We start from the raw sequence: 25,340 nt of genomic DNA, 5'->3' as shown, positions 1-25,340 counted from the left end.
CAGTATTGGAGATATGTGTCTCAGTGTTAGTATTGGAGATATGTCTTCTCTCAGTGTTAGTATTGGAGATATGTCTCTCAGTGTTAGAATTGGAGATATGTCTTCTCTCAGTGTTAGTATTGGAGATATGTCTCTCAGTGTTAGTATTGGAGATTTGTCTCTCAGTGTTAGTATTGGAGATTTGTCTCTCTGTCAGTATTGGAGATTTGTCTCTCAGTGTTAGTATTGGAGATTTGTCTCTCTGTCAGTATTGGAGATTTGTCTCTCTGTCAGTATTGGAGATATGTCTCTCTGTCAGTATTGGAGATTTGTCTCTCTGTCAGTATTGGAGATGTGTCTCTCTGTGTTAGTATTGGAGATATGTCTTCTCTCAGTGTTAGTATTGGAGATATGTCTCTCTGTCAGTATTGGAGATTTGTCTCTCTGTCAGTATTGGAGATATGTCTCTCTGTCAGTATTGGAGATTTGTCTCTCTGTGTTAGTATTGGAGATATGTCTCTCTGTGTTAGTATTGGAGATATGTCTCTCTGTGTTAGTATTGGAGATATGTCTCTCTGTGTCAGTTTGGAGATATGTCTTCTCTCAGTGTTAGTATTGGAGATATGTCTCTCTGTGTTAGTATTGGGGATATGTCTCACTGTGTTAGTATTGGAGATTTGTCTCTCTGTGTTAGTATTGGGGATTTGTCTCTCAGTGTTGGTATTGCAGATTTGTCTCTGTGTTACTATTGGAGATATGTCTCTCAGTGTTAGTATTGGAGATATGTCTCTCTGTGTCAGTATTGGAGATATGTCTCTCAGTGTTAGTATTGGAGATATGTCTCTCAGTGTTAGTATTGCAGATTTGTCTCTGTGTTACTATTGGAGATATGTCTCTCAGTGTTAGTATTGGAGATATGTCTCTAAGTGTCAGTATTGAAGATATGTGTCTCAGTGTTAGTATTGGAGATATGTCTTCTCTCAGTGTTAGTATTGGAGGTATGCCTCTCTGTGTCAGTATTGGAGATATGTCTCTCAGTGTTAGTATTGGAGATATGTCTCTCAGTGTTAGTATTGCAGATGTGTCTCTGTGTTACTATTGGAGATATGTCTCTCAGTGTTAGTATGGGAGATATGTCTCTCAGTGTTAGTATTGCAGATGTGTCTCTGTGTTACTATTGGAGATATGTCTCTCAGTGTTAGTATTGGAGATATGTCTCTCAGTGGCAGTATTGAAGATATGTGTCTCAGTGTTAGTATTGGAGATATGTCTTCTCTCAGTGTTAGTATTGGAGATATGTCTCTCAGTGTTGGTATTGCAGATTTGTCTCTCTGTCAGTATTGGAGATTTGTCTCTCAGTGTTAGAATTGGAGATATGTCTTCTCTCAGTGTTAGTATTGGAGATATGTCTCTCAGTGTTAGTATTGGAGATTTGTCTCTCAGTGTTAGTATTGGAGATTTGTCTCTCTGTCAGTATTGGAGATTTGTCTCTCAGCGTTAGTATTGGAGATTTGTCTCTCTGTCAGTATTGGAGATTTGTCTCTCTGTCAGTATTGGAGATATGTCTCTCTGTCAGTATTGGAGATTTGTCTCTCTGTCAGTATTGGAGATTTGTCTCTCTGTGTTAGTATTGGAGATATGTCTTCTCTCAGTGTTAGTATTGGAGATATGTCTCTCTGTCAGTATTGGAGATATGTCTCTCTGTCAGTATTGGAGATTTGTCTCTCTGTCAGTATTGGAGATATGTCTCTCTGTCAGTATTGGAGATTTGTCTCTCTGTGTTAGTATTGGAGATATGTCTCTCTGTGTTAGTATTGGAGATATGTCTCGCTGTGTTAGTATTGGAGATATGTCTCTCTGTGTCAGTTTGGAGATATGTCTCACTGTGTTAGTATTGGGGATTTGTCTCTCTGTGTTAGTATTGGGGATTTGTCTCTCAGTGTTGGTATTGCAGATTTGTCTCTGTGTTACTATTGGAGATATGTCTCTCAGTGTTAGTATTGGAGATATGTCTCTCTGTGTCAGTATTGGAGATATGTCTCTCAGTGTTAGTATTGGAGATATGTCTCTCAGTGTTAGTATTGCAGATTTGTCTCTGTGTTACTATTGGAGATATGTCTCTCAGTGTTAGTATTGGATTTATGTCTCTCAGTGTTAGTATTGGAGATATGTCTCTCAGTGTCAGTATTGAAGATATGTGTCTCAGTGTTAGTATTGGAGATATGTCTTCTCTCAGTGTTAGTATTGGAGATATGTCTCTCAGTGTTAGTATTGGAGATTTGTCTCTCAGTGTTAGTATTGGAGATTTGTCTCTCTGTCAGTATTGGAGATTTGTCTCTCTGTGTCAGTATTGGAGATATGTCTCTCTGTCAGTATTGGAGATTTGTCTCTCTGTCAGTATTGGAGATTTGTCTTCTCTCTGTGTTAGTATTGGAGATATGTCTCTCTGTCAGTATTGGAGATTTGTCTCTCTGTCAGTATTGGAGATATGTCTCTCTGTGTTAGTATTGGAGATATGTCTTCTCTCTGTGTTAGTATTGGAGATATGTCTCTCTGTGTTAGTTTTGGAGATATGTCTCTTCTCTCAGTGTTAGTATTGGAGATATGTCTCTCTGTGTATTGTTTGTCTCTCTGTGTCAGTATTGGAGATTTGTCACTCTGTGTCATTGTTTGGAGATATGTCTTCTCTCAGTGTTAGTATTGGAGATATGTCTTCTCTCTGTGTTAGTGGAGATCTCTCTGTGTCTCTGTGTTAGTATTGGAGATTTGTCTTCTCTGTTTGTTAGTATTGGAGATTTGTCTCTCTGTGTCAGTATTGGAGATATGTCTTCTCTCTGTGTTAGTATTGGAGTCATGTCCCTCTGTGTTAGTATTGAATATGTCTTCTCTCAGTGTTAGTATTGGAGATATGTCTTCTCTCTGTGTTAGTATTGGAGATATGTCTTCTCTCTGTGTTAGTATTGGAGATATGTCTTCTCTCTGTGTTAGTATTGGAGATATGTCTCTCTGTGTCAGTATTGAGAAATGTCTTCTCTCTCAGTGTTAGTATTGGAGATATGTCTTCTCTCAGTGTCAGTATTGGAGATATGTCTCTCTGTGTTAGTATTGGAGATTTGTATGTCTCTCAGTGTTAGTATTGGAGATTTGTCTCTCAGTGTTAGTATTTTTGTCTTCTCTGTGTTAGTATTGGAGATATGTCTCTCAGTGTCAGTATTGGAGATATGTCTCTCTGTGTCAGTATTGGAGATATGTCTGTCGGAGTGTCATGATGGGCTGACCTTGCTCAAAGGCACAACGACAGGATATTATGGTACCTAGGGTCTGAAAACAGAAAAACCAGCACATCTCCCATTTTGTCTTGCTCTGCTCAGGATTTGAACTGACATCGTTCCTGTGTATCCTGTAGTGATGTGTTGTGCCCTGTTTCCTCAGGCAGGGAAGCCCCCCATCCAGGACCTCTTCACCGACCTGTGTGATGGCCGTCGCCTGCTGGAGCTGCTGGAGGGACTGGCAGGTCACGAGCTGGTCAGTAATGTCATCATTATCCTCCATCCTCCTAACCCCATTCACCTCCTCACCTCCTTATCCTCCTAGCCCCACGTATCTCCCTCACCTCCTCATCTCCTCACCTCCTTATCCTCCTAGCCCCACGTGTCTCCCTCACCTCCTCACCTCCTCACCTCCTTATCCTCCTAGCCCCACGTATCTCATTCACCTCCTCACCTCCTTATCCTCCTAGCCCCATGTATCTCCCTCATCTCCTCACCTCCCCTTATCCTCCTAGCCCCACATATCTCATTCACCTCCTCACCTCCTTATCCTCCTAGCCCCATGTATCTCCCTCACCTCCTCACCTCCTTATCCTCCTAGCCCCACGTATCTCCTTCACCTCCTCACCTCCTCACCTCCTTATCCTCCTAGCCCCACGTATCTCCCTCACCTCCTCACCTCCTTATCCTCCTAGCCCCACGTATCTCCCTCACCTCCTCACCTCCTTATCCTCCTAGCCCCACGTATCTCCTTCACCTCCTCATCTCCTCACCTCCTTATCCTCCTAGCCCCACGTATCTCCCTCACCTCCTCATCTCCTCACCTCCTTATCCTCCTAGCCCCACGTATCTCCCTCACCTCCTCACCTCCTTATCCTCCTAGCCCCATGTATCTCCCTCACCTCCTCACCTCCTTATCCTCCTAGCCCCACGTATCTCCCTTACCTCCTCATCTCCTCACCTCCTTATCCTCCTAGCCCCACGTATCTCCCTCACCTCCTCACCTCCTTATCCTCCTAGCCCCACGTATCTCCCTTACCTCCTCATCTCCTCACCTCCTTATCCTCCTAGCCCCATGTATCTCCCTTACCTCCTCATCTCCTCACCTCCTTATCCTCCTAGCCCCATGTATCTCCCTTACCTCCTCATCTCCTCACCTCCTTATCCTCCTAGCCCCATGTATCTCCATCACCTCACCTCCTTATCCTCCTAACCTCACTTCTCTCCTCACGTCCTCCCTAACCTCACCTATCTCCTCACTTCCTTATCCTCTTGACCCCACTTATCTCCTCGCCTCCTCGCCTCCTTACCTCCTAACCCCACTTATCTCCTCAACTCCTCACTTATCTCCTCACCTATTATACCAGTTGTCTTTCTCTCTTCTTTCTTCTCCTCCTCCACTATCCTTGTCCTAAACGTTATACAATAGCTTTTATTGTAATTTAAACCTCTTTCAGCAATGGCCCTGAGCAAGGTCTCTCTCTCTCTCTCTCTCTCTCTCTCTCTCTCTCTCTCTCTCTTCTCTCTCTCTCTCTCTCTCTCTCTCTCTCTCTCTCTCTCTCTCTCTCTCTCTCTCTCTCTCTTCTCTCTCTCTGTCTCTTTCTCTGTCTCTTTCTCTCTCTCTCTCTGAAGGATCTCTTCTCTCTCTCTCTCTGTCTCTCTCTCTCTCTCTCTCTCTCTCTCTCTCTCTCTCTCTCTCTCTCTCTCTCTCTCTCTCTCTCTCTCTCTCTCTCTCTGTCTCTCTCTCTCTCTCTCTCTCTCTCTGTCTCTGTCTCTGTCTCTGTCTCTGTCTCTCTCTCTGTCTCTCTATATCGTGTTCAGTAAATAAAGCCTCAGTGTGTTCTGAAGGATCTCTTCTCTTCTGTGTGTGTGTGTGTTCTGAAGGATCTCTTCTCTTCTGTGTGTGTGTTGTTCTGAAGGATCTCTTCTCTTCTGTGTGTGTGTTCTGAAGGATCTCTTCTCTTCTGTGTGTGTGTGTTCTGAAGGATCTCTTCTCTCTCTGTGTGTGTGTGTTCTGCAGGTGAAGGAGAGAGGATTCACGCGCGTCCACTCGCTAAACAATGTCAATAGAGCGTTGCAGATCCTACAGAAGAACAATGTACGTATTAGTGAACAGATCACACACTGAGGAGGAGGAGGAGAGGGATGAGGAAGAGAGGAGGAAGAGAAAGAGAGGAAGAGAGGAGGGGAAGGAAGAGAGGAGGAAGAGAAAGAGAGGAAGAGAGGAGGGGAAGGAAGAGAGGAGGAGGAGAAGGAAGAGAGGAAGGGGAGGAAGAGGAGAAGGAAGAGAGAAGGTGATGAAGAGAGGAGGAGAAGGAAGAGAGGGAAGTGGAGGAAGAGAGGAGGAGGAGAAGAGAGAAGGGGGAGGAAGAGAGGAAGGGGAGGAAGAGAGGAGGAGGAGAAGAGAGAAGGGGGAGGAAGAGAGGAGGAGGAGAAGAGAGAAGGGGGAGGAGAGAGGAAGGGGAGGAAGGAGTAGGAGGAGAAGAGAGAAGGGGGAGGAAGAGAGAGGAAGGGGAGGAGAGAGTAGGAGGAGAAGGAAGAGAGAAGGGGGAGGAAGAGAGGAAGAGAGGAAGGGGAGGAAGAGGAAGGAAGGGGAGGAAGAGAGGAAGGAGAGGAAGAGAGGGAGGAAGAGAAGGAAGAGAGGAAGGAAGGAGGAAGAGAGAAGGGGAGGAAGAGAGGAAGGGGAGGAAGAGAGGAGGAGGAGAAGGAAGAGAGAAGGGGGAGGAAGAGAGGAGGAGGAGGAGAAGGAAGAGAGAAGGGGAGGAAGAGAGGAAGGGGAGGAAGAGAGGAGGAGGAGAAGAGAGAAGGGGGAGGAAGAGAGGAGGAGGAGAAGAGAGAAGGGGAGGAAGAGAGGAAGGGGAGGAAGAGAGTAGGAGGAGAAGAGAGAAGGGGAGGAAGAGAGGAAGGGGAGGAAGAGAGTAGGAGGAGAAGGAAGAGAGAGAGGGGGAGGAAGAGAGGAAGAGAGGAAGGGGAGGAAGAGAGGAAGGGGAGGAAGAGAGGAAGGAGAGGAAGAGAGGAGGAAGAGAAGGAAGAGAGGAAGGGGAGGAAGAGAGAAGGGGAGGGAAGAGAGGGAAGGGGAGGAAGAGAGGAGGAGGAGAAGGAAGAGAGAAGGGGGAGGAAGAGAGGAGGAGGGGAGAAGGAAGAGAGAAGGGGAGGAAGAGAGGAAGGCGAGGAAGAGAGGAGGAAGAGAAGGAAGAGAGGAAGGGGAGGAAGAGAGAAGGGGGAGGAAGAGAGGAAGGGGAGGAAGAGAGGAAGGGAGGAAGAGAGGGAAGAGAGGAAGAGAGGAGGAAGGCGAGGAAGAGAGGAGGAAGAGAAGGAAGAGAGGAAGGGGAGGAAGAGAGAAGGGGGAGGAAGAGAGGAAGGGGAGGAAGAGAGGAAGGGGAGGAAGAGAGGAAGGGGAGGAAGAGAGGACGGGGAGGAAGAGAGGAGGAGGAGAAGGAAGAGAGGAGGGGAGGAAGAGAGGAGGAAGAGAAGGAAGAGAGGAGGAAGAGAAGGAAGAGAGAAGGGGGAGGAAGAGAGGAGGAGGAGGAGAAGGAAGAGAGAAGGGGGAGGAAGAGAGGAAGAGAGGAAGAGAGGAGGAAGAGAAGGAAGAGAGGAAGGGGAGGAAGAGAGAAGGGGGAGGAAGAGAGGAAGGGGAGGAAGAGAGGAAGGGGAGGAAGAGAGGGGGGAGGAAGAGAGGGAGGAGGAGGAGAAGGAAGAGAGAAGGGGGAGGAAGAGAGGAAGGAGGAAGGAGGAAGGGAGGAAGAGAGGAGGAGATGGAGAAGGAAGAGAGAAAGGTGGAGGAAGCGAGGAAGGAGAGGATTAGAGGAGGAGGAGGAGAAGGAAGAGAGGAAGGGGAGGAAGAGAGGGGGAGGAAGAGAGGAGGGAGAGAAAGAGAGGAAGAGAGGAGGAAGAGAAGGAAGAGAGAAGGGGGAGAAAGAGAGGAAGAGAGGAGGAGGAGAAGGAAGAGAGGAAGGGGAGGAAGAGAGGAGGGGGTAGGATGAGAGGAGGAGGGGGAAGAAGAGAGGAGGGGAGATATGAGGGGGAGGAAGAGAAAGGAGGAGGAAGAGAGGATGGGGAGGAAGAGAGGAGGAGGAAGAGAGGAAGGGGAGGAAGAGGGGAGGAAGAGAAAGAAGAGAGAAGGGGGAGAAAGAGAGGAAGAGAGGAGGAGGAGAAGGAAGAGGGAAGGGGAGGAAGAGAGGAGGGGAAGAAGAGAGGAGGGGAGATATGAAGGGGAGGAAGAGAAAAGTAGGAGGAAGAGAGGATGGGGAGGAAGAGGGAGGAGGAAGAGAGGAGGAGGAAGAGAGGAGGAGGAAGAGAGGAAGGGGAGGAAGAGGAAGTGTGAGAAGATGAGAAGGAGAGGAGGAGAGTATCTCTTCTGTTATATTAGGGATATATGACTGCATGTCTATGTAAGCGTATGTAAGCAATAGTGTTCAGTATAGTGTGTAGATACAGTATGTTAACGCATGAGTTTACATCAGTCAAGTTCTGGAGGTGGTAGAGCTGAAAGCAAACAGTAGATTAGATTCATCTTGGCTCATGCTTTCTCTCTGTTTCTCTTTCTCAATCTCTCTCTCTCTCTCTGTCTCTCTCTCTGTCTCTCTCTCTTTCTCTCTCTGTTTCTCTTTCTCTCTCTGTCTCTCTCTGTCTGTCTCTCTCTCTCTCTCTCTCTCTCTCTGTCTCTCTCTCTGTCTCTTTCTCTCTCTCTCTCTCTCTCTCTCTCTCTCTCTCTCTCTCTCTCTCTGTCTCTCTCTCATTCTCTCTCTGTTTCTCTTTCTCTCTCTCTGTTTCTCTCTCTGTTTCTCTCTTCTGTTTCACTCTCTCTGTTTCTCTCTCTGTCTCTCTCTCTTTCTCTCTCTGTTTCTCTTTCTCTCTCTGTCTCTCTCTCTCTGTCTGTCTCTCTCTTTCTCTCTCTCTCTCTCTCTCTCTCTCTCTCTCTCTTCTCTCTCTCTCTCTCTCTCTCTCTCTCTCTCTCTGTCTCTCTTTCGCTCTCTGTTTCTCTTTCTCTTTCTCTCTCTTTCTCGGTTGCAAACTCGGGTATAACTCTTTGTCTGCCTCGATCTTTTTCTCTTTCTCTTTTGAATCCCGCCCTCTCTCTCTATCTCTCCCCCTGTCCCTCTATCTCTCCCCTGTATATCCCTCTATCTCTCCCCTGTCCTATATCTCTCCCTGTATATCCCTCTATCTCTCCCCTGTATATCCCTCTATCTCTCCCCCTGTATATCCCTCTATCTCTCCCTGTATCTCCCTCTATCTCTCCCCCTGTATATCCTCTATCTCTCCCCTGTATTCCCTCTATCTCTCCCCTGTATATCCTCTATCTCTCCCTGTATATCCCTCTATCTCTCTGTTTCCCTCTATCTCTCTGTATCCCTGTCTCTCTCCCTGTCTGTCCCTCTATCTCTCCCTGTATATCCCTCTATCTCTCCCTGTATATCCCTCTATCTCTCCCCTGTATATCCCTCTATCTCTCCCCTGTATATCCCTCTATCTCTCCTGTTTCTCCCTCTATCTCTGTATATCCTCTATCTCTCCCCCCTGTATATCCCTCTATCTCTCCCTGTATATCCCTCTATCTCTCCCTGTATATCCCTCTATCTCTCTCCCTCCTCTCCCTCTGATCTCTCCCCCTGTATCCCCTCTATCTCTCCCCTGTATATCCCTCTATCTCTCCCCCTGTATATCCCTCTATCTCTCCCCTGTATATCCCTGTATCTCCCCCCTGTATATCTCTCCTCCTGTATATCCCTCTATCTCTCCCCCTGTATATCCCTCTATCTCTCCCCTGTATATCCCTCTATATCCCCCTGTATATCCCTCTATCTCCCCCTGTATATCCCTCTGTATCTCTCCCCTATATCCCTCTATATCTCCCCCTATCTCTCCCCCTGTATATCCCTCTATCTCTCCCCCTGTATATCCCTCTATATCTCCCCTGTATCTCCCTCTATCTCTCCCCTGTATATCCCTCTATCTCCCCCTCCCTCCCTCCCCCCTCTCCTCCCTCCCTCCCTCCCCCTCCCTCCCTCCCTCCCTCCCTCCCTCCCTCCCTCCCTCCCTCCCTCCTCCCTCCCTCCCTCCCTCCCTCCCTCCCTCCCTCCCTCCCTCCCTCCCTCCCCTGTATATCTCCCTCTATCTCTCCCTCCCTGTATATCTCCCTCTGTATCTCTCCCTGTATATCTCCCTCTATCTCTCCCTCCTGTATATCTCCCTCCCTATATATATCTCCCCTGTATATCTCCTCCCTGTATCCTCTCTGCAGGTTGAACTGGTGAATATTGGAGGAGCCGACATTGTTGATGGGAATCATAAATTGATTCTTGGACTCATTTGGAGCATAATTCTCCACTGGCAGGTCAGTTAGTCATCCTGTGTGTTGACCAGTAGGTGTATTACAGATCAGTCCATCCTCCTCATCTCCTCTCTCTCCTCTCACCCCTCTCTCCCCTCTCCTCATCACCCCTCTCTCTCCCCCTCTCCTCATCACCCCTCTCTCTCCCCCTCTCCTCATCACCCTCTCTCCCCCTCTCTCCTCATCACCCCTCTCTCTCCCCTCATCACCCCTCATCTCCCCCTCTCTCCCCTCATCTCCCCTCTCTCCCCATCACCCCTCATCTCTCTCTCCCTCACCCATCACCCCTCATCTCCCCTCTCTCTCCCCCATCACCCCTCATCTCCCCTCTCTCTCCCATCACCCCTCCCCCCCTCTCTCTCCTCATCACCCCTCATCTCCCCATCACCCCTCATCACCCCTCTCCCCTCATCCCTCCATCTCCCCATCACCCTCATCTCCCCTCTCTCTCCCCATCACCTCATCACCCCTCCACCTCTCTCTCCCCATCACCCCTCATCTCCCCTCTCTCTCCTCATCCCCCTCATCTCCCCATCACCCCTCACCCCTCTCTCCCCCCCTCACCCCTCATCACCCCTCATCACCCCTCTCTCCCCCCATCACCCCTCATCTCCCTCTCTCCCCATCTCCCCTCTCTCCCCATCACCCCTCATCACCCCTCATCACCCCTCTCCCCCTCTCTCTCCCCCTCACCCCTCATCCCCCTCATCTCCCCTCTCTCCCCTCTCCCCATCACCCCTCATCTCCTCCTCTCCCCATCACCCTCATCTCCCCTCTCTCTCCCCATCACCCCTCATCACCCCTCTCTCTCCCATCACCCCTCATCACCCCTCTCTCTCTCCCCTCTCTCTCCCCCTCATCATCTCCCTCTCCCCATCACCCCTCATCACCCCTCTCTCTCCCCATCACCCCTCATCACCCCTCTCTCTCCCCATCACCCCTCATCTCCCCTCTCCCCATCACCCCTCATCACCCCTCTCTCTCCCCATCACCCCTCATCACCCCTCTCTCTCCCCATCACCCTCATCTCCCCATCACCCCTCATCTCCCCTCTCTCTCCCCATCACCCCTCATCTCCCTCTCTCTCCCCATCACCTCCCATCACCCCTCATCACCCCTCTCTCTCCCCATCACCCCTCATCTCCCTCTCTCTCCCCCTCACCCCTCATCACCCCTCCTCTCTCCCCCTCACCCCTCATCTCCCTCTCTCTCCCCATCACCCCTCATCACCCCTCTCTCCCCCATCACCCCTCATCTCCCCTCTCTCTCCCCTCAGGGCTCTCTCCCCTCACCCCTCTCTCTCTCCCCCATCACCCCTCATCTCCTCCCCCTCACCCCTCTCTCCCCTCTCCCCATCCCCCTCTCCATCTCCCCTCTCTCTCCCCATCACCCCTCATCACCCCTCATCTCCCCCTCATCCCCCTCTTCTCCCCATCACCCCTCATCTCCCCTCTCTCTCCCATCACCCCTCATCTCCCCTCCTCTCCCATCACCCCTCATCCCCTCTCTCCCCATCACCCCTCATCCATCTCCCCATCACCCCTCATCACCCTCATCTCCCCATCACCCCATCTCCCCTCTCTCTCCCCATCACCCCTCATCCTCCCCCATCACCCCTCATCTCCCCTCATCTCCCCATCCCTCATCTCCCCTCTCTCCCCCATCACCCCTCATCTCCTCTCTCTCCCCATCCCCCCCTCTCTCTCCCCATCACCCCTCATCTCCCTCATCTCCCCATCACCCCTCTCACCCCTCATCTCCACCCCTCATCATCACCCCTCATCTCCCCTCCTCCCCATCACCCCTCCCCCATCACCCCTCTCACCCCTCTCCCCCCATCACCCCTCATCATCCCCTCTCTCTCCCCTCACCCCTCATCTCCCCTCTCTCTCCCCCTCCCATCACCCCTCATCATCTCCCTCTCTCTCCCCCTCACCCCTCATCTCCCCTCTCTCTCCCCATCACCCCTCATCACCCCTCTCTCTCCTCATCACCCCTCATCTCCCCTCTCTCTCCCCCTCACCCCTCATCTCCCCTCTCTCTCCCCCTCACTCCAGCAACACTCAGTCATAATGACTTAATGAATCCACAGGAACATTTACATAGAATTAATGATGCGCTTAATGAGGAAATCTCCATTGGATTTGAATATTTGACGTCTTAAACATACAGACAGTCGGTGTGTGAAGAGCGAAGAGGCCCAGTCAATTAGACAGTCAGAGACATTAGTGGGGTGTCTCAGCGTTGGGCTTCGTCATGGAATGAATTAGTGTGGAAATGCAATGCAGTGACCTACTCCCAAATGAGGAACGCTCGGTCTGTACCCAGAAGGCCGAGCAGCGGCTGGGTTAGGCTACACTGGAGACGAATCACTGACTAATGAACTTGCCTGGAAGTATGGGGATTGGTGAGGAGTCTCTGTGTGTGTGTATGTGTGTGTGTGTGTGTGTGTAAGGTGTGTGTGTGGGTATGGTGTGTGTGGGTATGGTGTGTGTGTGTGTGTGTAAGGTGTGTGTGTGTGTTGTTATTGTGTGTGTGTGTGTGTGTGTGTGTGGGTGTGGTGTGTGTATGTGTGTGTATGGTGTGTGTGTATAAGGTGTGTGTGTGGGTATGGTGTGGGTATGGTGTGTGTGTGTGTGTGTGTATGGTGTGTGTGTGTGTAAGGTGTCTGTGTGTGGGTATTTTGTGTGTGGGTATGGTGTGTGTGTGTATATGGTGTGTGTGTGTGTAAGGTGTGTGTGTGTGGTATTGTGTGTGTGTGTGTGGGTATGGTGTGTGTGTGGGTATGGTGTGTGTGTGTGTGGTATGGTGTGTGTGTGTAGTGTATGGTGTGTGTGTGTGGGTATGGTGTGTGTGTGTGTGTGGGTATGGTGTGTGTGTGTGTGTGTGTGTGTGTGTGTGTGTGTGTGTGTGTGTGTGTGTGTGTGTGTGTGTGTGTGTGTGTGTGTGTGTGTGTGTGTGTGTGTGTGTGTGTGTGTGTGGGTATGGTGTGTGTGGGTGGTGTGGGTATGGTGTGTGTGGGTGTGTGGTGTGTGTGTGTGTGTGTGTGGGTATGGTGTGTGTGTGTGTGGGTATGGTGTGTGTGTGTGGGTATGGTGTGTGTGTGTGGGTATGGCGTGTGTGTGTGGGGTATGGCGTGTGTGTGTGGGTATGGTGTGTGTGTGTGTGGGTATGGTGTGTGTGTGTGTGGGTATGGTGTGTGTATGTGTGTGGGTATGGTGTGTGTGTGGGTATGGTGTGTGTGTGTGTGGGTATGGTGTGTGTGTGTGGGTATGGTGTGTGTGTGTGTATGGTGTGTGTATGTGTGTGGGTATGGTGTGTGTGGGTGTGGTGTGTGGGTATGGTGTGTGTATGGTGTGTGTGTGTAGGTATGGTGTGTGTATGTGTGTGGGTATGGTGTGTGTGGGTGTGGTAAGTGTGGGTACCCACTGGGTTGTCACATTCGTCATAACGAGGAGACCGAGGCACAGCGTGATATGAACACATTCTTTATATACACAAAGAACACTAAACTAACGTGCCGCTATAAGAGACGAGTGCTGAAAGGCAACTACACATAGACAATAACCCACCAAACCAACATGGAAAATGTCAACCTAAATAGGATCCCCAATCAGAGACAACGATAAACAGCTGTCTCTGATTGGGAACCGATTCAGGCCACCATAGACCTACATATACCTAGACATACCAAAACCCCATAGATATACAAAACAAAACAGACAAGACAAAAACACACATACCACCCTCATCACACCCTTACCTAACTAAGATAACTAAGGTAACTAAGATAACTAAGGTAACTAAGATAACTAAGGTAACTAAGGTAACTAAGGTAACTAAGATAACTAAGATAACTAAGGTAACTAAGATAACTAAGGTAACTAAGGTAACTAAGATAACTAAGGTAACTAAGATAACTAAGGTAACTAAGGTAACTAAGGTAACTAAGGTAACTAAGGTAACTAAGATCAGGGTGTGCATGTCCCTTTGCTGGGAATTCACTTAATTTCCACATGACTATGGGACTCTGACGCAGACAATGTTAAAAAAATCCACTGTGTGTGTGTGTGTGTGTGTGTGTGTGTGTGTGTGTGTGTGTGTGTGTGTGTGTGTGTGTGTGTGTGTGTGTGTGTGTGTGTGTGTGTGTGTGTGAGAGAGTGAGAGAATTGGGGTGTGTGTGTCACAAATCATTTTAGTTCCCTCCTGGCCTAAATCTGCCAGTCAGTTGAATGGGGTTATTTTAAAGGCTGTGATTGGCCAGACTAATATTTATTGGGTGTGATTGGCTAAGATAATATTTTATTAGCTCCGATTGGCCAGGCTAAGTATTCCCGGGCCTGTAATTGGATGCAGTCCCTCCGATAGATGACTTCTGGAGGTTTGCTGGCCCTTATTCTCTGGTCGGATAATGTTTTTATAGTCAGACACTGGAGAAACGCATAGGGATCTGTGTGTGTGTGTGTGTGTTAGAGAGAGAGAGAGGAAGGAAGGGAGGAAGGAAGGAAGGAAGGAAGGAAGGAAGGAAGGAAGGAAGGAAGGAAGGAAGGAAGGAAGGAAGGAAGGAAGGAAGGAAGGAAGGAAGGAAGGAAGGAAGGAAGGAAGGAAGGGTCTATCCATGTGTTTATACCCAGCAAACCAAAATTGTTTCTGTGATGGTTCCCAGAAACATTTGTTTGGTCGTGGCAAATGTTCTTACTATCCAGTCGTGGAGATGATTATGTATAAAACATTTAACCTGATGTTGAAAGAATGTTCCTAGAACACCTTTAATCTGTTCTTTACACATTCCCAGAATGGTTCATCAGGTTGTGGGAACAGTCCAGTTGAGAACATTGTGGGAACATCACAAAAGGTGTCCAGTCGTGCAGATCATTATACAATGTTTCCTTTAGGGTGCACAAAATATTCACCTGGTATTACAACAATGTTCCCAGAACACATTCTGTCTGTTCTTTAAAGGTTTCCAGAATGTTTCATTAGATTGTGGGTCATTGTGTGCACATAAGAGATATATATGTTCCCAAAACAAACAAAAAGAACTGTCCAGTTGTGCTGACACTCATAAAGTGTTTTTATCAGACTGAACAAAACATTCCTTTGATGTTGCACGGATGTTGACAGAACAGCCTTTCCCAGAACATGTCATTAGGTTGTGGGAACAGTGTGGGTACATTACAAGAGATGTGTTCCCAGAACATGTCATTAGGTTGTGGGAACAGTGTGGGTACATTATAAGAGATGTGTTCCCAGAACATGTCATTAGGTTGTGGGAACAGTGTGGGTACATTACAAGAGATGTGTTCCCAGAACATGTCATTAGGTTGTGGGAACAGTGTGGGTACATTATAAGAGATGTGTTCCCAGAACATGTCATTAGGTTGTGGGAACAGTGTGGGTACATTATAAGAGATGTGTTCCCAGAACATGTCATTAGGTTGTGGGAACAGTGTGGGTACATTATAAGAGATGTGTTCCCAGAACATGTCATTAGGTTGTGGGAACAGTGTGGGTACATTATAAGAGATGTGTTCCCAGAACATGTCATTAGGTTGTGGGAACAGTGTGGGTACATTATAAGAGATGTGTTCCCAGAACATGTCATTAGGTTGTGGGAACAGTGTGGGTACATTACAAGAGATGTGTTCCCAGATCATGTCATTAGGTTGTGGGAACAGTGTGGGTACATTATAAGAGATGTGTTCCCAGAACATGTCATTAGGTTGTGGGAACAGTGTGGGTACATTATAAGAGATGTGTTCCCAGAACATGTCATTAGGTTGTGGGAACAGTGTGGGTACATTATAAGAGATGTGTTCCCAGAACATGTCATTAGGTTGTGGGAACAGTGTGGGTACATTATAAGAGATGTGTTCCCAGAACATGTCATTAGGTTGTGGGAACAGTGTGGGTACATTATAAGAGATGTGTTCCCAGAACATGTCATTAGGTTGTGGGAACAGTGTGGGTACATTATAAGAGATGTGTTCCCAAAACATGTCATTAGGTTGTGGGAACAGTGTGGGTACATTATAAGAGATGTGTTCCCAGAACATGTCATTAGGTTGTGGGAACAGTGTGGGTACATTATAAGAGATGTGTTCCCAGAACATGTCATTAGGTTGTGGGAACAGTGTGGGTACATTATAAGAGATGTGTTCCCAGAACATGTCATTAGGTTGTGGGAACAGTGTGGGTACATTATAAGAGATGTGTTCCCAGAACATGTCATTAGGTTGTGGGAACAGTGTGGGTACATTATAAGAGATGTGTTCCCAGAACATGTCATTAGGTTGTGGGAACAGTGTGGGTACATTATAAGAGATGTGTTCCCAGAACATGTCATTAGGTTGTGGGAACAGTGTGGGTACATTATAAGAGATGTGTTCCCAGAACATGTCATTAGGTTGTGGGAACAGTGTGGGTACATTACAAGAGATGTGTTCCCAGAACATGTCATTAGGTTGTGGGAACAGTGTGGGTACATTACAAGAGATGTGTTCCCAGAACATGTCATTAGGTTGTGGGAACAGTGTGGGTACATTATAAGAGATGTGTTCCCAAAACATGTCATTAGGTTGTGGGAACAGTGTGGGTACATTACAAGAGATGTGTTCCCAGAACATGTCATTAGGTTGTGGGAACAGTGTGGGTACATTATAAGAGATGTGTTCCCAGAACATGTCATTAGGTTGTGGGAACAGTGTGGGTACATTATAAGAGATGTGTTCCCAGAACATGTCATTAGGTTGTGGGAACAGTGTGGGTACATTATAAGAGATGTGTTCCCAGAACATGTCATTAGGTTGTGGGAACAGTGTGGGTACATTATAAGAGATGTGTTCCCAGAACATGTCATTAGGTTGTGGGAACAGTGTGGGTACATTACAAGAGATGTGTTCCCAGAACATGTCATTAGGTTGTGGGAACAGTGTGGGTACATTATAAGAGATGTGTTCCCAGAACATGTCATTAGGTTGTGGGAACAGTGTGGGTACATTACAAGAGATGTGTTCCCAGAACATGTCATTAGGTTGTGGGAACAGTGTGGGTACATTATAAGAGATGTGTTCCCAGAACATGTCATTAGGTTGTGGGAACAGTGTGGGTACATTATAAGAGATGTGTTCCCAGAACATGTCATTAGGTTGTGGGAACAGTGTGGGTACATTATAAGAGATGTGTTCCCAGAACATGTCATTAGGTTGTGGGAACAGTGTGGGTACATTATAAGAGATGTGTTCCCAGAACATGTCATTAGGTTGTGGGAACAGTGTGGGTACATTATAAGAGATGTGTTCCCAGAACATGTGATTAGGTTGTGGGAACAGTGTGGGTACATTACAAGAGATGTGTTCCCAGAACATGTCATTAGGTTGTGGGAACAGTGTGGGTACATTATAAGAGATGTGTTCCCAGAACATGTCATTAGGTTGTGGGAACAGTGTGGGTACATTATAAGAGATATGTTCCCAGAACATGTCATTAGGTTGTGGGAACAGTGTGGGTACATTATAAGAGATGTGTTCCCAGAACATGTCATTAGGTTGTGGGAACAGTGTGGGTACATTATAAGAGATGTGTTCCCAGAACATGTCATTAGGTTGTGGGAACAGTGTGGGTACATTATAAGAGATGTGTTCCCAGAACATAAAATATGCTCAGTTGTGATGACATGGATACAATGTTTAAGTCAGGTCGCACAGGACAGTCCCTTAATGTTGTAAGGTTTAAATAAGTCTGTTTTTATGACGTTCACAGCATATTTGTTTCAGGTTTGACATAATATTCCATTGCTGTTCACACAATATACATTTTAGCTTGTCTTTAAGGTCCTCAGAACATTTCAAGAGCATTTAGAAAATTTTATATTTAAGTTTGGCCGAATGTTAATGCAGATTGGAGTACATCTGAACAGCATTTAACCACATAAACACAACCATATTTTGTACACTTCATATATGTTAACAATCTGCACATGTGAGTTTTGCACTTGCGAAGTTTGGTTCCTAGACAACGTTTGGTTCCCTAGACAACGTTTGGTTCCCTAGCCAACGTTTGGTTCCCTAGACAACGTTTGGTTCCCTAGCCAACGTTTGGTTCCCTAGACAACGTTTGGTTCCCTAGACAACGTTTGGTTCCCTAGCCAACGTTTGGTTCCCTAGCCAACGTTTGGTTCCCTAGACAACGTTTGGTTCCCTAGCCAACGTTTGGTTCCCTAGCCAAAGTTTGGTTCCCTAGACAACGTTTGGTTCCCTAGCCAACGTTTGGTTCCCTAGCCAACGTTTGGTTCCCTAGACAACGTTTGGTTCCCTTCGTTTGGTTCCTAGCCAACGTTTGGTTCCCTAGACAACGTTTGGTTCCCTAGCCAACGTTTGGTTCCCTAGCCAAAGTTTGGTTCCCTAGCCCCTAACGTTTGGTTCCCTAGACAACGTTTGGTTCCCTAGCCAACGTTTGGTTCCCTAGCCAAAGTTTGGTTCCCTAGCCAAAGTTTGGTTCCCTAGCCAACGTTTGGTTCCTCGCCAACGTTTGGTTCCCTCGCCAACGTTTGGTTCCTAGCCAACGTTTGGTTCCCTAGCCAAAGTTTGGTTCCCTAGCCAATGTTTGGTTCCCTAGCCAACGTTTGGTTCCCTAGCCAAAGTTTGGTTCCCTAGCCCCTCGCCAACGTTTGGTTCCTCGCCAACGTTTGGTTCCCTAGCCAACGTTTGGTTCCCTAGCCAAAGTTTGGTTCCCTAGCCAATGTTTGGTTCCCTAGCCAACGTTTGGTTCCCTAGCCAAAGTTTGGTTCCCTAGCCAAAGTTTGGTTCCAAACGTTTGGTTCCCTAGCCAACGTTTGGTTCCCTAGCCAAAGTTTGGTTCCCTAGCCAACGTTTGGTTCCCTAGCCAACGTTTGGTTCCCTAGCCAAATTTTGATTCCCTAGCCAAAGTTTGGTTCCCTAGCCAACGTTTGGTTCCCTAGCCAACGTTTGGTTCCCTAGCCAAAGTTTGGTTCCTAGCCAACGTTTGGTTCCCTATGGTTCCCTAGCCAAAGTTTGGTTCCCTAGCCAAAGTTTGGTTCCCTAGCCAACGCCAAGCCAACGTTTGGTTCCCTAGCCAAAGTTTGGTTCCCTAGCCAACGTTTGGTTCCCTAGCCAACGTTTGGTTCCCTAGCCAACGTTTGGTTCCCTAGCCAACGTATGAACCCTCTGTGCCACCAGAGGACAGCTGTGGCCTTGTGTTTTTTATTCAGTCACATACGGTCAATCAGGTGCTGTGTCCTTATTGACCGTATTGGACTGAAGAAACCCCACATGGTCACAGCTGTCCCCTGGTGGAGCGGAGGGTTAATTATCTGGCTGAAGTTCTTAAGATTGGAGGTTTAATTCCACATATTCTGTAACCATGTTTGATTAGATTTTTTTTTTTTAAATTGAGGGTCATATACACTGTGTCATGACGTTGGCCTGTTGGGGGAGGTTTATGACCCCCATAAATACCTTTCCCCGTTTCTCTCTCTCTACTCTATAGAGTTGACTCGTGTAAAGCCTCGGTAACATTGAGAGTCTGGTAACATCGAAAGGTGGGAAACGGAACCATATTTCGGTAATCCAACCAGTTGAAAATATGCGTTGGTACTTAATGAATATGATGTCAGATCAGTTGTTGTCTGAGACATTACTACTAATGACAGGATGACATAAACTGTATCTTGGAAAGTTGACACATTCTAGTTATCAGATTGACATGGAATTGTTGTGCAATTTAAATTTTTAAATATGAAACTATTTGTGAAAAGATTAAATGTAATTTTAGTTTCATAAATGAGAGAACGGTTTGTCATAGAGAAACTCTGCTCACTCAGAGGCCCCGCCCAAGTGAACAGACACTGGTTGTAAATTATGAAACACGCCCTTCTTTCACAACTATATAAACCCGTTGACGAAAATTCAACTTTCTGTTCCGAGGATGTGAGGACGACGGTCCTACGTTAAACGGACTCAGATAATAACCTAACGAAATTAGCATCATGTTCAATGTGAAGGTGACGATCAACACGCCGAAAGGAGGCATTTCGACTATACCAGCCAGAATATAGCACGAGCTTAAAAGTATGACAACTTGGTATGTATGAACTTTGAACTCTTACTCACTCCAGAAGTGATACCTCCTAGCCGTTGAGTTAGCAGCGGGCTAGGAAAGGACGGACGACATATCCAGGTTACCACCAGAGACATTCTTCAGAGGACAAGAGGTCCCTGCTGGGCAAACCGGCCTTCCATCTACGACCAACCTATTGAAGCGTAGCTCCGAGTAAATATTTATTGCATTTTCCTTTTTCCAAATGGGCGGTTATTTAGAATGCATAAGATTCTGTATTTACGATAGCACAGCTTCTCCCTTTGTTCCTCAGTCTTCCCGCTCTTTCATTCAAAACCCAACCCCCTTTCTTTGTGTAACCAGCCGTCATATCTGTTCCGTCCGCTAGGGATGTTTTAATATAATAATAATAATATATGCCATTTAGCAGACGCTTTTATCCAAAGCGACTTACAGTCATGTGTGCATACATTCTACGTATGGGTGGTCCCGGGGATCGAACCCACTACCCTGGCGTTACAAGCGCCATGCTCTACCAACTGAGCTACAGAAGTTCCTTTATGACATCATTTGTAATCAATGTATGATCCATTCTGTAATTCGGTGTGATTATTTAGGTATTTAGTAAATCAATAATTAAACCAAATGTTATATTGCTGATTCAACTTGTTAGCCAGGGTTCATGAAGATAACCAATAATTTACAACTTTCAGATGAGACTGAATAAAGCGATGATTAAATATTGACTGCTACTGATGTAAAAGATTACTAGGTCTTTAAGAGTTTATTCTGAAGTTAACAGCTCTATAAACATTATTTCGTGGTGCCCCGACTTTCTAGTTAATTACATTTACCTGATTAGCCTAATCAGGTAATATTAATTACAGAGAAAGGATTTTATAGAATAGCATGTCATATCACTTCATCCGGCATAGCCAAAGACATGACAACTGAGTATACAAAACATGAAGAACTCCTGCTCTTTCCATGACGTAGACTGACAAGGTGAATCCAGGTGAAGGAACGTGTGGTTGAATCTGTGAATATGTATTGAAATTCACTGCTCTACTGACGGACCTTAATAATTGTATTTGTGGGTTTAAAATATATATATATATAGTATTTTTATTTAACCTTTATTTAACTAGGTAGGTCAGTTAAGAACAAATTATTATGTATAGTGATGGCCTACCAAAAGGCGAAAGGCCTCCTGTGGGACGTGGGATTAAAAATAATATATATATATATATATATATATATATATATATATATATATATATATATATATATATATATACAGGGTACATCACACATCATGACAAGAGAGACACCACAACACTACATAAAGAGAGACCTAAGATAACAACATAGCAAGGCAGCAACACACGACAACACAGCATGGTAGCAACACAACATGACAAAACATGGTAGCAACACCACATGGCAGCAGCACAACATGGTAGCAGCACAAAAAATAAAACATGATACAATCATTATTGGGCACAGACAACAGCACAGAGGGCAAGAAGGTAGAGACAACAATACAGTACATTACACGTCATAAAGATAATTCATGATTGAGTCTTTGAATGAAGAGATGGAGATAAAACTGTCCAGTTTGAGTGTTTGTTGCAGCTCGTTCCAGTCGCTAGCTGCAGTGAACTGAAAAGAGCAGCGACCCAGGGAGATGAGGGAGGTCATGTGACTTGTTAAGCTCATTGTAACCCCTGAAATCATTTAGGCTTGCCATAACCCATGGGTTGAATACAGGGGTTGAATACTTATTGACTCAAGACATTTCAGCTTTTCATTTTTATTCATTTGTAAAAATGTTAAATAACATTATTCCACTTTGATGTTATGGGGTATCGTGTGGAGGCCAGTGACAAAACATCTCAATTTAATCCATTTTAAATTCAGGCTGTAACACAATGTGGCAACAAGTCTGAAGACACTGTATCTCTTGTACCCAGACTGTTCCCACAACCTAATGAAAATGTTCTGGCAACGTTTAAAGATCTAAAAAAAAAGGCTGTTTTGTCAACATTCTTGTAACATCAAAGGAATGTTTTGCTCACCATGATACAAACATTGTCTGAATGTCAGCACAACTGGATACTTTTTGCCTTGTGGAAAAATACATATTTTTGTGTTCCCACAATGTTCCCACAACCTAATGAAACATTCTGGGAACCTTTAAAGAGCAGACAAAATGTGTTCTGGGAATGTTCTAGTAACATCAGGTGAATGTTTTTTTGCAACCTAAATAAAACATTGTAGAATCATCCACACAGTTGTACAGTTTTTTGTGTTTTGGGAATATGTATTTTGTGATGTTCCCACAATGTTTCCACTAGACTGTTCACACAACCTCATGCAACATTCTGGGAACCTTTTAAAGAACAGGTGAAATGTGTTCTGGGAACATCAGGGGAGTGTTTTTGCACCCTAAACCCTGAACCCTAAACATACAAACATGTGGTGGCTGTTACAGATTAAATGCACAGCATTTTAGTGAATGTTAGGAGAACATTCCAACGATTTTTCACCTAAAAACGATTTAGATTAAATCAAAAAATTCTCTGAATGTTTTTGGTATGTTATCCTACTGTTAGATACAACTCTAACTAGAACTTAAAGGGAATCTTAGCTAATGTTCTGGGAATGTTCCCGGTTGACTGGGTGTGTGTCTGAGTTGGATATACAGCTGATGGATCGGTGATAGTAAGATATGCATCAGTAAAAAGTTACCAGACATACCAGTGGAAGCTATTGATGCACTTCTTCACTCTTTTCCCCTAGAGCTTTTGAGAAAGAGAAAGAGAGAAGAGTTGGGTCTGAGTTGGAATAATACGTGTGTGTGTGTGTGTGTGTGTGTGTGTGTGTGTGTGTGTGTGTGTGTGTGTGTGTGTGTGTGTGTGTGTGTGTGTGTGTGTGTGTGTGTGTGTGTGTGTGTGTGTGTGTGTGTGTGTGTGTGGTGGTGTCATGACGTTGGCCTCTTTGGGTATAGCAACCCCATCCCCCTCTCCCTGCCTCCCCTTGCCTCCTTCAACTAGGCTGCTGTGGTCAGAGGTCGTAAATTCCTGAGAAGGCCCTGCCACATAGTATAGAGAGAGTAAGTTTTCATAGAGGACAAAGGAAATCCTTCCACCTCACAGAACTTGAGGTCTGAACAAATGTCATGTTCCGGAGAAGGTATAAAAGATCGGTGAAGAATCCAGCTACGAACTGGTCCGTTTGTAACGACTTGGGGCTCTTGGGAGACGGTGTGGCCACATTACCATAACGCTGTTTATATAATAGCCCCAGATGTGAGGTTTACATCTAATTGCTGTATAAGATGAATGAGTGAGTCTGAGACTGTTTACACAATTTTACAATGTGATTTTGGACTGTTTAAATGAAGGAAAACTCAAAAAAGGAATTGGATTTGAACTAAATCAGAGGACCGCCCCTGAGCCCAGTTAGGGTCAGACATCCTGGACCGCCCCTGAGCCCAGTTAGGGTCAGACATCCTGGACTGCCCCTGAGCCCAGTTAGGGTCAGACATCCTGGACCGCCCCTGAGCCCAGTTAGGGTCAGACATCCTGGACCGCCCCTGAGCCCAGTTAGGGTCAGACATCCAGGGACGGCCTTTTCTGCCATTCCAAATAAAACACCCACTCGGGTTTTCGATCAGCAGATCGAGCTTACCTCAATTACGAGATGGCTAATGTTTTTCTCCATTAGGAGGACAAAGGTTGTAGACCATTGCTGAATCTTTTAACCATACCACGTGGTTAAACTCTTAGACTATCGATACCGACAGAATAAGAACAAGTCTTTGATATAGATTACCAGTCTGCAGCTAGGAATTCGGCATCATTGAACGCGAAGAACGACAACCGCCGAAACATCCATTCTATAACGAATGTCACTCTGAACAATCCCCTCCAGAGAGAGAGAGAGAGAGAGAGAGAGAGAGAGAGAGAGAGAGAGAGAGAGAGAGAGAGAGAGAGAGAGAGAGAGAGAGAGAGAGAGAGAGAGAGAGAGAGAGAGAGAGAGAGAGAGAGAGAGAGAGAGGGAGAGACATACAGAGAGAGAGAGACAGACAATTCTACAAAAGAAATGAACTTTTCACCAGCGATCAAGACGACACACGAAAGAGTGAGCTTTCATGTGTAAAGGATTATAATTTCAATTGTTATAATTATCACTAGTCTTCTTCCTTTTGTCTAACAAGCTGTCATGCCGGTTTAGCCCACTAGGGCACATCCTCCTATCATTACATTTACCTTGTTTGTTTGTTTGTTTGTTTGTTTGTTTATGCATTTCTGTGAATTACTTAGTTAGTAATAGATTAATGATTTAAGACAATTGATGTATGGATGCCTCATAGTGAAGACTGGGTTCGTGCAGATAACCAACAATTTACGACGTTTGGAATGAGACTAACGTGAGGTAAAGTAAATAATTAATTAATTCGAAAACTAATTGATCAGATAAAATATCTGAAAAGTTATTTTAGGAAATGATAACTTTGTAATCTGAGTATTTTTCCTTGGTGCCCCGACTTCCTAGTTAAGTAGTTATGTCATTAATCAGTTGATCGCGTAGTAACTAATTACAAAGAATCTTTGATAAAAACTATCCGTCTTCAGTTAATGATAGTAAAGACACGACAGTGGATACGATAGGGGATGGATAGGTGATGGTAAGTGTTAGGAATTTTATGAATAAATGACTAAACAATATCCCCATTTCAAATAGAACTGTTAACTAAGTAAACTTATACTCTGTTTTATTATATCTGATTAACAATATGAGTTCATAAGTGAGGGATTGTGGAGCCTGAAACAGGGGGTAATTAAATTAAATAAATACCATTCCAGCCAGGTTGGAGAGGATTGGAAGTGTTTTTTAAAAAAGTAAGCAGAAAAGGTCATTAACCTATGGTTGAACCGACGCAACTTAGCTCTGGGATGTTTAGATAAGGCAGTGAGGGCTTTCCCAGGTTTTCCATTAACTGGAACTGTCAGCTAAGTGGTGATGGATAATGGTGAGGGGTCAAGAGTTAACTCAGTTATATTGTGTGTCATGTGTGTGCGCTAGTAGGTCGGAATGAACTTTTAAACCTGCTTTGTCTTGGTCGAGAGGAAGAGATTCATTCTAGAACCTGTGACGTGATATTTTGTATATAAACTGTTGTTGGTGGTTACATGGCAGCGCGCTCCGAGAATAAATACTATTATCTATTTTTGATAAGACTGGACTCTGTCTATTTTATGCAAATAAGAATCTTACAAATTCTCATAAAATAGAATAAGTGAATTCAATTAATGAAAACATATTGGAATAATGAAATGATACCAACAGTAAGATATGCATCAGTAATACAGCTTACCAGACATACCAGTGGTGTACGTCTTCACTCCTTTCCCCTGGGCAGAGATGTTCCAGAACTGTCACTCAAATAGCAAACTGTGTGTGTGTGTGTGTGTGTGTGTGAATTGGAATATTACATCTCTATGTGTGTGTGTGTGTGTGTGTGTGTGTGTCTGAATTGGAATATTACATCTCTCTCTGTGTGTGTGTGTGTGTGTGTGTGTGTGTGTGTGTGTGTGTGTGTGTCTGAATTGGAATATTACACCACTCTATGTGTGTGTGTGTGTGTGTGTGTGTGTGTGTGTGTGTGTGTGTGT

At 45.7% G+C, this 25,340-nt stretch overlaps 1 protein-coding gene across 1 annotated transcript in view; it reads left to right on the top strand.

Annotated features, from left to right (window-relative positions):
* Positions 1 to 3,387: 3,387 nt before the first annotated feature.
* The window catches only part of LOC127926523 (utrophin-like), a 31,841-nt gene continuing 9,888 nt past the window's right edge, over positions 3,388 to 25,340 (top strand). The window contains exons 1-3 of the mRNA XM_052511950.1: positions 3,388 to 3,504; positions 5,269 to 5,346; positions 9,493 to 9,585. Of these exons, the coding sequence (XP_052367910.1) occupies positions 3,388 to 3,504; positions 5,269 to 5,346; positions 9,493 to 9,585 (288 nt within the window). The remainder of the gene's footprint in view (positions 3,505 to 5,268; positions 5,347 to 9,492; positions 9,586 to 25,340) is intronic.

This window comes from Oncorhynchus keta, unplaced genomic scaffold (genome assembly GCF_023373465.1).
Source record: "Oncorhynchus keta strain PuntledgeMale-10-30-2019 unplaced genomic scaffold, Oket_V2 Un_contig_7712_pilon_pilon, whole genome shotgun sequence".
Lineage (NCBI taxonomy): Eukaryota > Metazoa > Chordata > Actinopteri > Salmoniformes > Salmonidae > Oncorhynchus > Oncorhynchus keta.
This window is presented reverse-complemented; position numbering and strand designations above follow the sequence as displayed.